The sequence below is a fragment of the Sycon ciliatum genome, chromosome 3 (assembly GCF_964019385.1).
Source record: "Sycon ciliatum chromosome 3, ocSycCili1.1, whole genome shotgun sequence".
NCBI lineage: Eukaryota > Metazoa > Porifera > Calcarea > Leucosolenida > Sycettidae > Sycon > Sycon ciliatum.
Genome location: NC_088645.1, coordinates 2,998,620 through 3,015,910, shown reverse-complemented (window position 1 = coordinate 3,015,910; position 17,291 = coordinate 2,998,620). Strand labels below are relative to the sequence as shown.

General features: G+C 45.5%; 1 protein-coding gene across 1 annotated transcript in view; it reads left to right on the top strand.

Annotated features, from left to right (window-relative positions):
- LOC135811225 (tripartite motif-containing protein 2-like) overlaps positions 1–17,291 on the top strand; it is a 117,062-nt gene that overhangs the window by 64,897 nt on the left and 34,874 nt on the right. The window contains exon 4 of the mRNA XM_065324419.1: positions 11,449–11,586. Coding sequence (XP_065180491.1) covers positions 11,449–11,586 — 138 coding nt within the window. The remainder of the gene's footprint in view (positions 1–11,448; positions 11,587–17,291) is intronic.

The window sequence follows — 17,291 nt, the reverse complement described above, 5'->3', positions numbered from 1 at the left end:
TATTTTCAGCGTAATCAAGGATGCCCTGTTGAGGATGAACCTCAAGCTGGAGTGTTGTCGAGGCCAGTGTTATGATGGTGCCTCTACCATGAAAGGTAGCCGAACAGGAGTTGCCACCCAGATCTTGGCAGAGGAGCCCAGGGCTCTTATATACTCACTGCTATGGGCATGCCCTGAATCTCGCGTTTCAGGACATGATCCGTGATGTCAAGCATGTCAGGGATGCGATGGAGATCACATTTGAGCTCAGCAAGCTCCATAAGTATTCTGCGAAACATACTGCTGAATACAAGCGCCTGAAAGCTGAGCTTGCACCAGAAGAACATGGATTCCGCACCTGGTGTCCGACCAGGTGGACAGTTTGGGCTGCATCTCTGAAGAGCATCTAGACCAACTTCAGCGTCCTGCAACAGTGCCTGGAGTTGTTTACCGAGCTTGCAAAGAACGATAAGGAGATGTCAGCAAAGTGCAATGGTGTGAGGAGTAAATTGGCGAATTTTGACTTCCTCTTCGGTGTCTCTCTCGGCGCAAAAGTTCTATTACTTGCTGATAACCTCAGCAAGTCATTGCAGTCTACCATCTTGTCTGCAAAGTGAAGGCCAAGCTATTGCAAACGCTACTGTTGACACTCTCCTACTTCTCCATACTGACAGTAGTTTTGAGGCTTTCTGGTCGAGCGTGATGGAGCTGCAGCAGTCAAATGAAGTGCTTGAATCTCAACTACCGAGAAAGAGGAAGGTAACAGCAAGGCTCCAAGAAGGTACTGGTGCTCCCTCATTCCCTGCCACAGTCTAGGCCTACAATCGTCCTGTGTACTTTGCTGCAGTTGACACAGTTGTGCAAGCCATCCGTCAGCGGTTTGACCAGGAAGGCTATTGCAAATACCGGAATTTGGAAGACCTTCTTCTCAAAGGCTGTGCTGGGCGAGACTACAGTACAGAGCTAACAGCCATTGCCTCACTGTACAAGGATGACATCCAGACGGATATTGTTCATGACCAGCTGCCAGTTCTTCATGCGCATTGCGTTGCTGAAGGTGATGATGCACCGACCGTGCTGAGTGTTGTGTCTTACCTGCAGTCTTTGTTCAGTTATTCTTGTCAGAAGTGTGTGTCCTGCTGCAGCTGCTGCTGATATCACCAGCCACTAATGCCACCAGTGAGCGCTCTTTGTTGCTCCACATATACTGGCACACCTAGAGACATAGACAGCAATAGCGACACTGCACAAAGTGAAGGGTAGTTGGTCGCAGCCAGATGTGAACCGGATAACGAGTGAGGTATGGAAGCAAGAACTGAGAACAGAGTGTCTCAGATAGAATAGGCGTGCCAGTGGATAGCAGAAATAGGCCATGATGCAGAACCACTTGGGACCGTCAAATCAATTTTTCTGGACCGAGCCAGCCGGGGAAATACCCTCGCGCCGACGGACTCAGTTGTGAGGGAAAAAAACGGGTGTATATCCCCAATGGCGATTAGGCATCATGTAGGCATGGCAAGCACTTCACGGCAAAAGTTATAAAAGAGCAATGATATTATGCCGGGTGAGAGGGCAGGGACACTGCTGAGACTCAAAGCTGACTGAAGAAGTCAGGAAAAGAAGCGACAATAAAGAACACACCAGATGCCATATTTGCAAATGAAAATATTTCCCCAGAAATCATTTCTTGCCTATCTCGGCCGGCGAGAAATACAACTTCTCGGCACTAAGGCGGCTGAAAACGTACCACTGTGCTCTTCTTCATGTTCGCAAAGGAAGACTGCGATGCTTTGAACTTGAAGACAGTTGCGAATGACTTTGTTGGAGAGTGCGGGTATCGCAGAGGCATTTTCGGAAAGTTTGAGATGTGTTTTAGTGTTGCTTTGCAAATTTTGTCAATGCTCAGAACATCAACCTCAATTCGCGCTTCATTGTTATAATTATGTTCTTACCTTGTATGCCTGGTTTGTTGTTTCCATATATTAGTACGTGTTTCATTACTCTTTTTGATCTAGTGATTCCCTGGAAACCTTGTTGGTGGCTTGTCGACTCTTGTACAGCTACCATGTTTTGCATCAGCAATGCGGTGTGTCATCATCCATGCGTTTTCGTATTTCTCATATAACTCTGTGGCATTAAAATATGGCCTCTTAGGCCCAATTTCCAAAACATTTTCCCCGCGGGAGGACCCCGCACCCCCAGCCCCCCCCCCCCCCCCCACACACACACACATACTTTGGCCGCACCAATGTTAAACTGCTTCCGATGCCCCTGAGTATGACTGGTCAGTATGACTGGTCAGTCTGGGTGGTTAGTATGACTGGTCAGTTTGGATGGTTAGTCTGGGTGCTTAGTCTGGATGCTCAGGCGATGGGAGTATAACTGAACTTTATGTTGATACTCACAGCAGTTTCACTCTTCCTGCAACATTGGCTATCTCCCTCCCTCTCCATTGTCAAAAATGAGTATTACCTCACCGTTTCAACATGTTCTTCTATCAAATGTTTAGCATCTGTATCCTCACAAAATATTAGCCAAGTTCGTTTCCTCGGGAGGAACTTCGGGGTCCATTGAAGGGTTCAGAATGTACCAAGCACCTACCTTTTCAATTAAAAATGCTTCAACATTTATATGATGTGGTCGACCTTTGCTCGCAAGCTAAGCACATGTGATGTCATCAGGTCTTCCTCGCTTTGGGAAATTCCAAAAAATATTTCCCACTCCACTCAATAATACTTGTGCATAGTTGTTCTTGTTGGAGAGGTCTTCTGTTAAACCTACCATACCTTTGTTTAGCCATCGGAAACATGATCTGGATAATGAGACTGGAGTGCCTCTGTAACCCATCACTGCTGATCCCATACTATACCGGGATTCTAGATGACGACCAGGCTCTGAGCCCGTAGTATTACGTGGTCATATACATGGTGTGTTGATGAGAATTTGCATGGCAGGTGTATGTTTAGATAATTGTTATGTGGTTAGTTCTTACTCAATTCTCACAATCGAAATATTATGTAGGTCGAAAAAAATGGTCTCAGCTTGCGCTTGCAACAATCCTTGAGTTAATGGATTTATTATTCATTGACTTATGGCGCTCAACAGAGACGCATATCCACACGCGGTCCAATATTTTTTGCACATTGCTTGGACACTTGATATTCTTTGTTTAGCTCTTTTTCCCAGCTTGCAGTCATGACACCCTCACTTCAAATCGAGCAATGTACTCACAGAAGTGTTAAAACATCTTTGCGCTCGATACGACCAAGGAGAGTCGAATGGGACAAAGGGGAAAATGTTTCTTGGTTCTTCAGCTTGTCTTCGACTTTGTTTTGAAGATTGGTGCTTCAGCTCATAATTTTCCTTCTTGCAAATAGCTTTTCAGGAAGACTATAATATTTCGAGGAAAGATATCCGAGTTACCGTACTTTAAGTTTGATGTGTGTTTTCAGTAAAAACGAACCGTTTCCCCTGGTTCTTAGAGCTCTGGCAGCAGTAGAGGGGACGGTTTTAAATAGGAAATAGGTTAAAAACCGGAATGGACTCAATATTCACTTTCTCTCTTGGTATTTTGATTAGAAAACATAATAATTATGTCACAGTGAGACTACGATGTGTTTTACTCCGAGCCAGCATTTCATGTCTCTGCGATTACCAAAAGCGCTATAACAAGCAGGTGAGTTTTTGACCTGTTGCTTCGCACTGCGACTTGAGCTTTACCTCTTTCGAAACATCAACTTCTTGTCGCACACCGCTGTTCCAGTACAGCCCAGTGGCGGATCCAGGGGGGGTTCCGGGGGTTCCATGGAACCCCCTAAATTTTGCAAAGTGTGGTGCTGAGAAATATCGAAAAATATCATGTGTGCACAAAAAGACGTCCGTCCGATCACAGTCAGTGCAGTCACTGAGTCAAGGAGTACAGACTCAGTGCACTGCATGCGCGTTCCGACGGTTCGGTAGATCGATATACATGTATACCGGTAGTAGTCTGTACTGGTGTTCACGTCCGTGATTTACAAACGGACACTGACAGTCTGTAGACAACATTAGGGAGCATCAGCAAATCGAATTTTCGATTTGATTATTCGAATGGCAAAAAGAAAATCAGAGAGAAAATTCGAATGAAAAAGAGGTTCAGCATGTAGCGCAGTCCAGTATTTTCGAATCGAGTTTTTTTTAGCTTGAGCAGTTGAGGACTGGGATTTTTAGATGTGCAATGAACGAAGTTGCTGTTGTTTCTCATTGCCTTTGGGGATGACGCGAAGCGGCGGATGCTTCATCCGATTCAGGCTATTGGCGATAGGATCTCTCTTGGAGACCCCTTGAAAAGGCGGATCTCGGCCGAGCTCCTCCGCTATCCCTTGCATATCAGGAGACCCGCGGACGAATAGGTGAGGGTGGGCCCTACACTGCCTCAGCAGAATGAGATCCATGGTAAGGTCGACCCTCAACTATTTGGCACACTTTGAGTTGCCCTCTCCCTGCGGGGAACTCACCATAGACGCAGATGCCGAGACAACGCCAGCAGGGCTACTGCAGTACTGGGAGCAGGAGGCATACCGGGGCTGGTAGTTGGTGACAAAGCCATGATTCCAGGATACTTGAAATGAAACAAAATGCACACTTGATAAAACTTTTCACAGTTCGAGAGAGAGGAAAGCGTCAAGATTGACAAGAAGTCCGGACTAGTACTTTAGTAAGAACTAGTAGCTACATGCGCAAGAATGAGTACTCGTAGTGCGCCGTGTACTAGAGCACGCGCGGAGCATTCGAAAAGTATTCGAAAAGTATTTTCTGTTTGCGGGCATTTTTCAGTCGAACAAAGCCCTAGTTTCGACTGATTGAGTGCTTTTCGTGACGATTCTCGAATTTCATTCGAATATTCGATTTGCTGATGCTCCGTAATGGGTGGTTGTTTCCACTTTCCTTTGTCATCTTTCGAAACGATCCAAACTTACCTCCATTGGCGCTGTCATTCACTGCTGCTCAGGATGGGTGCGGTCAGTATTCCTTGGACAAGTCTTTTGCAGAAGAGAAAGGATGTTCCGAGTGATGACACTCTTCAACGAACTTCGAATCGTACACGTAGAGTTCAAGCTCCTCTGAAGATGAGGGCTCCGACATCCAAGCAAAGTCAGTAATCTATGCCTGCTGCAGCATGCAGTAGTGACTAATTGTTCCTCCGCAGGAACGGAGTGCTGCGCCAGCGATGTGTTTTAGATGACATTGGAAGGATTGTGCAATTGTCGACACTGTTTCGCTGTTGTTGTTTCTGTCACTGAAGTGAAGTGTCCTGTGACTATAGAGCGTTTCGCATCGTAAAAATGCCAAAAATTTCCGAAAGTACAAATGGACAGGGAAAGTAACTTAGTTGTCATTTCGGCATTCCTGGCTCTCAACGTACCCATGGCTTGCATATTCGATATTTACAAGAAGTTAGTTGAAAGGGTCTTCAAGCCCTCACTGAACCTGTGTGCCGGGCAGTCGATTGCATAAATTTATGTACTCAAGTATAATTATGATTATGTGTCTGTACTAAATAATAATTATACAATGTAGGGTAAGCAGCAGCATTTGGCCCTGTACAGGCTTTCCATCGTCCACCACACCACAACTGCGCGCTCCAGCGGTGGTGGTGTGCTGTGGCAACGTTACGTGTCGAGGCCGGCTGGAGGGCGCAGTTATGGTGTGGTCGATGATGGAAAAATATATGTCCGTAGTGTGTTTTAAAAGCATGCGATTGCCACTAACACAATCGGATTGTCGTAACTACATGTGTCAACCACACAACTTCAAAACAATCTGATTCCATAATATTTTGGCTTTTCAATTTTGGTTCAACCGGAACCCCCCTGTAGAGATCTCTGGATCCGCCCCTGCAGCCACTTAACAATATGGCGTCGTTCGGTGCGATTTATGTAACATTGTAGGAATAGTGCAAATACGGGATGAGTTTGCGTTTTTGGAAGAAACTCATGTCACTCCTTGCGTGGTTGGGAAGTGAATCCAAGAGGAAAGTTTTGAAAGCGTTCGAGCGAGATACTCGACGTTTAGGTAATTTGAGAGAGAAAAGTTAGCTGTCTTTCCAGTTCAAACTTGCTCAAAACTGCTCCTGGTGGTCCAGAGATTGACCGCCCCTGTGATTATCGGCCTCTGCTTGGCATTCGCGTGTACAATATTCAAATTGGACATTTCGTACTCGTTCAACGCACAATAGGAGAGATATCACAATTTCCAGCTCACTTGGCCAGCTGCTGTCTTCTTCTACAATATCCCACATGCCAACTCAGCAATTTACAGCAGGAAGCAGCCTTCGAGGCTCAACAGCAACTAAAGGGCCACGCCATTTGTCTTCCGAATCAAGAGAAAACAGGTTCCTGACCCGCACCGCGAACTCAGAAGTTCATGCGCGAACAACAACGATACTCAGGGAAGACAACCAGAGGATAGTCCTCTACCTGGGAAAATTGCCATCTAGCCTGGGAAAAATCCAGGAAAGGCTTCTCGGGGCCGAGTTTGACAGCGACGACACAAGGAGTACTTCAGAGTGAAGCGAAAGCTGCACGACGCAGAACAAATGTTTCTTGAAGGAAAGGCAGGCATTGGAAGTACGAGCGGACAGCTTGAAACAAGACGCTCGTTATCAGCGTGTTCCCAAGGCTGTCCGGGCTAACCAGTCACCAAAATCCACGAGGAAACTATGGCCTACTTGGGTTCTGGCGATTTGAAAATTCAAATTTTCTTGCCATTGAAGCCCGATCGAGACTTTCGGCGGCCATATCGTAAAGTGGCGTGAAATCGCACAAAAAACAGCCGTGGGCAGGTAAACAGCGGCTCGCCTCTCGCCTTTAAAGCACCAATGAAAAGTAATGGAAGCACACACAAGGCTTATTGTTACTCTGTACTGGCCGTCGCGAAGCGATAGCAATTGCCTAATTTAAGAAATCAGAGTGAATTCGACGTGCACTCTAATACCTTTCCGATTTGGAGCCACCTCTGATTTGATGCGAACAATTGGGCAACTTGGAGGCAATGGGCCAACACAAAGGAATGGCTCATACCGTTCCGGTATCAAACCATTCCCTCTACCCCGTAGCAGTCAAAGGATAAAATAGCGTCATGTGCCACTGGTAGACGTACATGTGAGAGTTGGAAAAGCAGAGTGATGTCACGGTGATTGATGGTGACTGAATCGTTGCTGATTCCACTGAACATTTTTTCAACCTGAGGCACATGGGCACTGTTGACCTCGCAGCACTTGAGTAGATGCGTTTTATCAGAAACCACTACGTCCGTTGATTGACAAGTCATCTTGAAACGAAACAAGCAACAAGAGCCTGTACAAACACACCAACACGGCCCCACTCAGCATGGTCATTGTTGAGGCGAGGTCGAGAATGTTCGAGCACTCTCTTCACCTGCCTAGGGATACATCATTAGCACAGATCGCCATTTTTTACAATTTTTTAACATTTAGCACATCAACTTCTCCAATGGCTTCCACCACACGACAACATAAATGATTTGATAAGTTATATAAATTCGAACTTCAAAGTATAACTAATAAGTGACGAGGGCGCAGAAGGAGAGGAACAGTTGAACAAAGAAGGACACCAAAGAGCTGAGAAAGGAAGAACAAAGAACAGGCAGTGATGACAGTGGGGGTGAATCATGACCAACAATCTGAGACCAATATGATTGTACAGAACACACGCCAAAAGACCAAGGCAACCGCACCACCTACAAATCACGCCCTGACGACCCGGACTCTTGCGTGTACCACATACGATAGGTGTCACCCATCACACCAAACTCACACGTACACTAGACAATGTATGACATCAAACAACAGACTCTACAAGACACGAACCATGTATAATAAAACGTGACAGTAATAAGCGATCCTGACTTGTGTTACCGCTAAAAGTTGTATTAGAGGAGTAGACTGCAAAGCAACTTACTGGTTGTGCTCCACCATGTTAATGTGAGTGTGCAAGTCACTTGCCAGCAATAATGATCTCCTACAGCTGTGAGCCCTTGGGCGCCATTGCACTCTGTGGAGAAGTCTATGGAAAAGCACAATGAATGTGTGCTGCCCAACTAGAGAATTGGCCAGACTTCAAGAGTCTTTTGTCCTCTCATATGCTTCAGCAATGATGTGTGGTTCTATTCACGTCCTACAGTCAACTTCGCTTATACCGACTGCGGATATAACGACAATTCGCGGATAACAAAAATTTCACCCCTAAGGTCCATTTACTGAGATCATGGCTCAATTGTTAATGGAGAGGTTTTGCATTCCGAATTTCGGAATTATTTTCGAAATTTGGCGGCAGGAGTCGAAAATGTAGTTGAACTTTCGGAAGTGTGGTGGCGAAAATGCATGGTTTTTCGAAAATGGATTTTCGGCTCTTTCCTGTTTGGGAGCGCATACACGTATTTGAATATTTTTCATGTGTGTATTTTTGTTTTCTGCTGCTCTCGCTGATTATAGTTATTTGAAAATTTTCCACATGTGTAGTGTAGTATCCCTGCCCGACCAATACGGAAGCAGTACGGAACTAATACGGAGCTTTGCCTGATGTATATTGAGTGTATCTCCGTATGTAAGCGTACGGCGTCTGCTGCATAAAAGCGGCTGCGCATTTCTGTTTTGATGAAGATTAGATTAGATAGCAACGAAAGCTAACTCGAAGAAGAAGAAATCAACCTCTAGGTGAGCACCGGAGAGAAAGTTATTTATTTTCCCGCTTCTTCTTTCACTAATAATATCTCAGGTGTGTACCTGAAAAAAGTAGAATAAAACTAATTCTTGTTGAAGTCACCGCGCCTACCACTCGGCTACCTGTTACATTGGTGGCAGCGGTGGGATTCGAACCCATGACTCCGGAGAGACTGGAGCCTCAATCCAGAAAGTTCGGCTACCTATTACATTGGTGGCAGCGGTGTATTTTTAAATAAAACAACGCGATTCGACCCCAGACCCCCATGGCTCAACCCGCTGCAGCTCCGTGCAACGAATTAAGATGAGAATCATGTTTCTTGCCTTCCTGGGCTTTGCCCTGCTTATTAGCCCGCAGCACAGTCAGGGTGCTAGCATAGATCACCCTTCTCTACGCCCCGCACACACTGGAGACTCCGATAGCGATTCCAAGCAACCCGCTACCTACATGTATACTACCGGTGGTGATGGCGAAGCTGATGAGGACGACGACAGGCAGGCTGCTGACCAAGACAAGGAGGGTATTCCCCAAGACCAGCAGCGTTTGATTTTCGCCAGCACGCAGTTGGCAGATGGCCGAACCCTGAGTGACTACAACGTTCAGCAGGAGTACACTATTCACTTGGTACTTCGTCTCCGTGATGGGATGCAGATTTTCGTCAACACTCTTCCTGGCTAGATTATCACTCTTTACGACGCGCAAAGCGATGCTATCGACAATGTGAAGACCATGATTCAAGACGAGGAGGGAGGTTATTTGTCTGACGCCGAGCTAGCCGCTCTGAGTGACCGGCTCAACCAAGATGAAGATAAAACCTGGCTCGCCCTCCGCCGTAGCTCCAGCCGCCGCCGTGGTTACTAACGCTGATTCCAAGTATGGCATTTTCTTTCCTGTCTTCCTACAGTCTCCCTGTTCTCTTCAGTCTTCCTTTATGCGAGTGTGTGAATCCAGTTTAGTTTGGTAGGCGTCTGATCATGGTGAGCCACGGTTTACCCAGCTAACGTGGGACAATGTGTGTGACAACGCCCCTTATAGTTATAGTGTATTCAGTTCGGTTTTTGAACTGCGATGTTCCTGGCGGGTTGTGCCAGCGTTGTGCAGCAAGAGTGCTGTGGTTTTTCAGGTCCTATTTGGAGGACAGTTTTTTCCCCTTTTGACCCCGTGAGATCGTGTGAACCTGGTGTGCTTCTACTTTATGATTTGTTATCAGTTCATTTCTTCTGTCTACTCTAAACGTTATCATTTCCGATATAATTTGCCATCTTCCGGTTGACGCTGTGTTTGTAACTCTTCACTAATTTTTTGAAAAATTACGAGGGCGTGATTATCTGTAGGAAGGGAGGGTGTAGTATCCCTGCCCGACCAATACGGAAGCAGTACGGAACTAATACGGAGCTTTGCCTGATGTATATTGAGTGTATCTCCGTATGTAAGCGTACGGCGTCTGCTGCATAAAAGCGGCTGCGCATTTCTGTTTTGATGAAGATTAGATTAGATAGCAACGAAAGCTAACTCGAAGAAGAAGAAATCAACCTCTAGGTGAGCACCGGAGAGAAAGTTATTTATTTTCCCGCTTCTTCTTTCACTAATAATATCTCAGGTGTGTACCTGAAAAAAGTAGAATAAAACTAATTCTTGTTGAAGTCACCGCGCCTACCACTCGGCTACCTGTTACAGTAGTTTTGGTTTTTGCTGCTCTCGCTGATCTCGCCATGTTGACTAGATCTTCTCACACTCCATCACACTCTATCTTCCTTTGCCATGGAGCCTACTGACAGTACAAGACTGTAGTTCGACAACCTCGTCTTCAGCCGTTGGATCACTCGGTCCCCCATCAGTCCGTCCTCGTCTTCGAACCGCGCCCAGATTCAGTTTGACCTGCACATGGATTTGATCCTGCTCAGGCAACCCCTACATGTATTTTGTGCTCAACCCCTTTGTTCGCGGCTCTGTGGGATCCGAGGAGACTGCAAAAGTTCTAGCCTTGTCTGACCCAAAATTTGCTGGTATCACCAGGAAGTCCGTCAGAGAACACCATGAACGCACGCTGCTTCTGTTGGACCAGCACGCCTCAAAACCGAATATGCAAGATTCGGTTGTAAAACGTTTTCGGTTTTGGCGCCTTCGACTCAATCCATTTTTTTTGCATGGCAACCCTTGGAAATCGAATCAGATTTTCGGAATGCAAAACACTGAAAATGCCGTTTTTCGGCACGCACTTTTTTTCGGAAAAACAAAGTCGAAAAACATTCCGAAATTCGGTATGCAAAACCTCTCTAGTAGAACCACCATCATAATAAAAAGCCGAACTGCCAGGTATGAAAGCTTTTTTTCTTGGAAGAACAAACAAATCATGAAAAATTTCACTAATTATGTGATGGACAAAGAAGAAAAGGGGATAATAGTATAGCGGTTGGTGATAGACAATGATGGAAATTCAAAAAACCTAGTTATTGTACAGCTCTCATCAGGAAGAAAACATTGTTCGAAATAACACAAATTAGGCCGGAGGACTAATATTTTGAATTTCTTAAGTGAGAAATAACGCCTGTTTAAAGGCTCTCATTCGCACCCTGACACTCTCCTATCTCAACTCACTGCCTGCACCTTCACTTCCTGTGTTGTACCCCTCTGTACTCTCATCCTCCCTGTCCAATTGCCTATCAAGCCTGCTGCAACACTCTGTTCACCTCTTTGTTGACTGTATTCCTTGTTGTTCTGGAAATCAAATGTGTTTCTCTTCCAGGTCCTACATCAGGATGGGTCTTACGTGAAAACGATTGGTAACGCTGCTATCGGTGACTCGTATGGTGTTGCAGCACTGTCTCTGCCCCAGCATGGTATTTGTTATGCTGTAACCAATATCAATGACGGTTGTGTGAGAGTAAGTTAGTGCTTGTGTGGTGTTTATTGCTGAGATTTCTCAGAATTCTAATTTGATGGTTGCTATGATTAGTCCCAACATGGACTTTTTCTCTGTTCTCACAGCAGAGCAAGTAAATAGGTACAGCATTTGTTTCGTATCTGTACGTGTGGTGCGAAAGGTGCCATATATTTTTCTAAAACTCCTCCTTTTCCCAACACAACACCAGCACAACACAAAAACCTCTAGGAGAAAAAATTGTAGTACAGATAATGCAAGTTAGCAGTGAAGAGAGAAAGAGAAGAACAAGAGGAAGAACAAAATCACCAGCACTTAGTCCAGGAAAAGACACATGGAATAAGGCATACAAAAGGGCGGCAGAACAACCAGTAATATCTCGTCGTGGCTGAAGCAGCTAATGCAACGACAGCCACCACGAAGTGCATGAAATAGATCTGAACATGAAGTGAAGAAAACAGCAACTCCAACAAAGAAACAAAACAAGATCAGCTACGTGACTAACCACAGCGTAAACAGCATTCTGCCTTTGAAAGTGTCTGCATTGATATTCACCATCACCATTGTGCGCTGTAGCCGATGACACACATCTACTCACTTGCCCAATACAAGGCACAAGAGGTTTCTTCGAGCATTGAGGTTTTATTCCTTCTGGCAGATGTTTTGGTCACTAAGTCTTCATCAGAGAAGGTTGAGTTGTTGAATGACTTGAAAAGAAACAATCACCTAGTTTATACTGACTCTTCCATGACTGTATGAACGTGAGCTAAATGAGACATGCGCTAGAAGAGAGAGCCGATGGTGCAGTGTAGATAGGGAGAGCATGGGGTTGATGCCAGGTGAACTACAAGTACTAGCATGACTGCTGTATCCGTGCTGTGTTGCAGTATCCGGCAGTAACTATCACCTCTTTGCAGAGTGTCCCATGATTTCAGAAACCGGTTAACATTTTAACACCTTGCATTCACACTTCGAGTATCAAGTGCACGCTCATCAGCGCACTATCTCTCATTTCAAGTGCCAATATAACATATTTTAACGAGTGGACGGTTCGACGGACATCTCGTGCACTCTAGATGGCAGTAGTGAGTTAGGCAATTGAGAATTCAAGTTGGCAGGGAAATTGCGAGCTCCCATGTAAGGAGCAACACACATTTACCCAAGTATCACTGAAGTCGCACCAACATCTTCTTCACAGTATAAACTAGGCGACTATTTCTTTTCCAGTCATTCAACAACTCAAATTTCTCTGACGAGGCCTTAATGATTGAAGCAATTGTCAGAAGGAATAAAACTTCACTGCTGGAAGGAGTCTCTTGCTGCTGTTGTGTGCAAGCGAGTGGATGTATGTGGTCGTCCACAGAGTGTAATAATGGTGGTAAAATATAAATGTCAACGCAGCTACCTGACTATCCGCAACAAAGACATAAGCAGTGACATGATCAGTCACGCTCGAATTCCGCATGCAGCCTTGCAGGCGCTGGTAAAATGGATAACACGGAAAGCACGAAAATTAATAACACAAGCGATCGTGGCAGGGAAACAAATAAAATTCAAATAAACTACTTCAAAGAATGATGGAAAGTGAAACGACTAGCACTAAAATGAGAACAGAACTCAGACCAAGAACAATGGAGGCCGAGTGGAAGCAGATAAGGATTGGTCTGGCCATGCCTAAAGTGATTATGGGTCATATAAAATCTTGTAGGACGCATCACGCAGCTTCATAAGACTAGTAATATATTGGTTGTGAGCAACACTGGCTCACAACCAATCTTTTATGGTTCATATAGTTAGTCAATCATACACCACTGGAACAACGGCCAAAACCTGGCACTTACCCAGTATGAGTTTGGCTGTGAGGTTGTATCGAAACCACGGAGTAGAAAAACAACGGTTTTACAGTCGAAATGGTTCATTGACCCGGTTATTTAAATGCAATTGAAGCCTGTAGAAGTCACATCTTGAACAGTCAGACGAGCATGTATGCACGACTGTTCAAACGCCGAGTTTGGGTAGACAGCCACTGCTGACAGGGACATTTTGGCAGAACAAGCAAAAACAGTAACCTCCCGGGTACGACGGGCTTTTCGAGTGCTCCAGACGCAGTCGTGAGTCGGTTAAGTGTCAGGCCAGGCGACAGGAAGCGCGAGCTCCGACATTGGGAGAATGCAGTTTCTTCACAAATGTACCGCTGACTCATTGTCGTAACATCTTAGCTCGACTTCCTACACACTCCTCAAAACATTTCCTACCACTCCTCAATGGCTCAAAGACTTCTAAACACTCTCTGACTAACGCTTTAGTGCTCGGGATCAGCTATCAGTTGATCGACAGTTTTTCTTCCATTTTCGATGTGATGTTTCCAAGAAAAAATATCTGGGCCAAAAAGTTGGTCCGGCCATGGCTGGATCGTACAGACCAGTTCCGCCTGCCGTTAAATTGAAGCAGACTACGGATGACGCTGCATTGAAGTAAGAGGCATGACACACTCATGATAAATGGCACCACAACAAATACTTCCTCCTTTAAGCAAAACTTCATTGCGTTTTTACAGTTCAGTCCGAATCATTCTATGGCTATGAACACGCTTTGCAAAGTGGAAAACAATTCAGCATATGAACGATATTTACTTGCAGATGTCACACCGCTCGTTTAAAAGCAGTCCAGCTTCACTCTTCGTCTCAATCTGATGACAACTCACTCCCTGATGACATTGAGTCTGCATCCTCTCTGACTTTCGCCGCCAGCGCTGCAATCTTTTGTTCCGCAGCCTTTACAAGTTTCCAAGACACGATTATTTTGGTCGTGGAGATCGCCAAGCTCTTCGCTCGAAATGTGAGCTTGACAACCTCAACGGTGGCACTGGTAGTTGTGGCCACTCTCCGGAATGCCATGAAAGGAGCCATACAGACCCAAACAAACGCTCACCATCTTCACAGCTGTGTAGTCGTGCCAGCACGTTTCCACACCCTGCAGAAGCTCCTTTCTGGTTTCTTTCGCCACGAGTGACACGTCTGTCTACAGGCTGTGGAAGAACGCCAAGCCGTAGACGTTGAGATCAGGATTTTGCGCCGACTGAACAACAACCTGAATGTCGAATGCTTTTGATTTCCCCCGCGCTGCGAACACAAGTGCATTGATTTTGGCTGTGTGCGGATGCGAACCATCGACTCAGCCTGAGCGCTGGCCGGCTCCTGGACACTTCTTCGAGCCACGCGTTCTTTCAAACTGTTTCTCATTTTCGCACTTTGGTGTCATGCGCGCTTGCCTGGGGTTGTGTTCTGGTGACATCCTGTCGAGAAACGGTTCTGCTTCGCCGATTTTTTTTCAAAGGACTCCACGCTTTTCGGAGGTTCAAAAGATTGTCAGAACAATGGACGACAACCGTCAGCTACCCTATGTAGGGGGTAGATCACTGACATGTATGTCTAATGTCGACAGAAATTTCATTACAAGAACACTAAAAACGCAACGAAGTTTTGCTTAGCGGAGGAAGTACATATCACAATATTAGTTTCTACACATATTGACATTGTATTGTCAGAAACAGTCAGAAGAATGCTGATAGCTCTAGTGACATCCAACATACGGATATTTAGCTCATCATCACGTGTATGAGTCAATTTCTGTAATGACCAACTATCACCCAGAGGCCTAGCCAAAGCCGGCTCAGCCGGCAGAATGCCGGCTGGGAGGGCGACCTGCCGGCTGAGACAGCTCCAAGGGTTATTTTGGCCGGCTGGCAAACAATTGAGATTTAGAGAAATTTTCAGTTTCTACAAGTACAAGTATTTGTAGCATGCTGTGTTCGGGGATCATTTTTCTTTCAATCATGTCACCAAGCCCACTATCCTCCGCCAAGGTAAGAGTCGACCACTGTCAGCTGTCAAAAATAGGTCCAATTGCTGCCACTACAATGTCCGAATAATCGTGGAAACAGAACGACCGGCACGGCGGCAGCAGCGAAGGCGGCAGCAGCGAAAACTACTTCCACTGTACTGGCACTGCACTACAGTGCACTGTACTTGCGTAGATCATAAGTGCACTGCACTAGCACTTGAGTCAGTAGATCTACGTAGCAGTGGCTACTCAGGCTCAGTGCTAGCTCTTCACTCACCCTGAAATGCACTTGAGTACATGTACGTCGTTGGTGGTTCGCTGCTTCCGGTGGGTACACGGCTGTGACACTGACAGCTACAGACTCTGGACTGTCATATCGTGGGCCATTCGTGGCTAGGCTGGGTCTGGGTCTTGTGCATGCTGCATTTCGGAACACATGACCATCGGCATTGTACACTACTCCAGTTGTTTTGGCGGACCACTCAGGCACTGGGTTGCTTTAGTTGTGGCACTTCAAGTAGTTCCTCCACGTTGTTTTAGTGAACACATGATCCATACTGATGTAGCTGGTTGTTTCCTTTTTCATATTAATTATTTTTGTTAATTTACCTATAATCACAATGTCATTGTCACAACTGCCTGATAAATGTCCATAATTGGACGAAGCGAAAGGAGATGCAAGCTGCAGTGAAAGATTTGTAGTGGTGTGTGTGTGTGTGTGGATATGTGACTGATGGCGGGGGTCTGGGGGCGCAGCCCCCAGAACGATGCATTTTCACTAGAACGTTGGCGCCGGCTGGCATAAAATCCTGGCTAGACCTCTGATCACCTGCAAAATTTCCAATTTCATTCAAGTTTGATCTCTTTTTCACTGGTTGGCCTACATCACCCTCTATGATATTTTCGCAGAGGGACCCTCCGTTCATTGGCTATTGGACAAAGTCAAATATCTGCCTAAAGTATGCACTGAAACAAGGAACAAAAATTAATGACTTGCACAAAGATCTGAGCCGTGAGTAAGACAGAGCAACTCTCACCTAGCTCAGTACACCCAGCATGCAGCAGTTATTGTGACTGTTAACACCGATGGACACGAGTCATAAAGTACAGTCCATGTGGCTTTACTTTTCTGAACTTTCTACTAGTTCTTCTCAATTTAAGTGGTATCACGCTCCAGTCCGGTATGAAGACCAAAAAATCAGTCATAGTTTTGCTATTGTTGATAAGGAAGAGGAGTCATACTCGCAGACACAACGAACAACGAACAACGGGAACGGGTAGTTGGGAAGACATTTATTATAGATGAAGAGACGGTGACAAAGACGAACGAAGCAACTACATTACGAAAGAGAGAGAGCGAGATCGAGTTAGTGCGGCAATATGAAGGCCATGTGTAGCTATGGCAAACATGGGCGCGCAAGTAGCTACCCAGGTCAACGGAACAAAAGTTGACAAGAGGAGAAAGGTGAGTGCGAGTGTGCATGCAGGTCAGCTTGGAAAAGGTTGTAGAACATACGGGAGGATGTACCTAACACTATTCTAAATGGAACAACAGTAAAGGATAAAACAGTTCATCTGAACAACCCCAGGACAATCCACAATCACAGCAAATGATTATCCAGGTAGCTTGGTACAATCCAACTCGGTCATGTGGATGATTCTGTAAGTTATCATGGAAAGCATATTGTTCGAAATCCTAAAAATTGAAAAATTGCAGTTGTGAGAGTGTTTGTGTTGTTCTTCGGTTTAGCAGTGGAAAATCTTCAGTGTACAATCATCTGCTAGCTAGTCCTGATCGTTGTGATTCGTATTTCTTGCTTCACTGTATTGTGCCGTGGTCGTCAGTGTTGTGGACTACAGTTAAA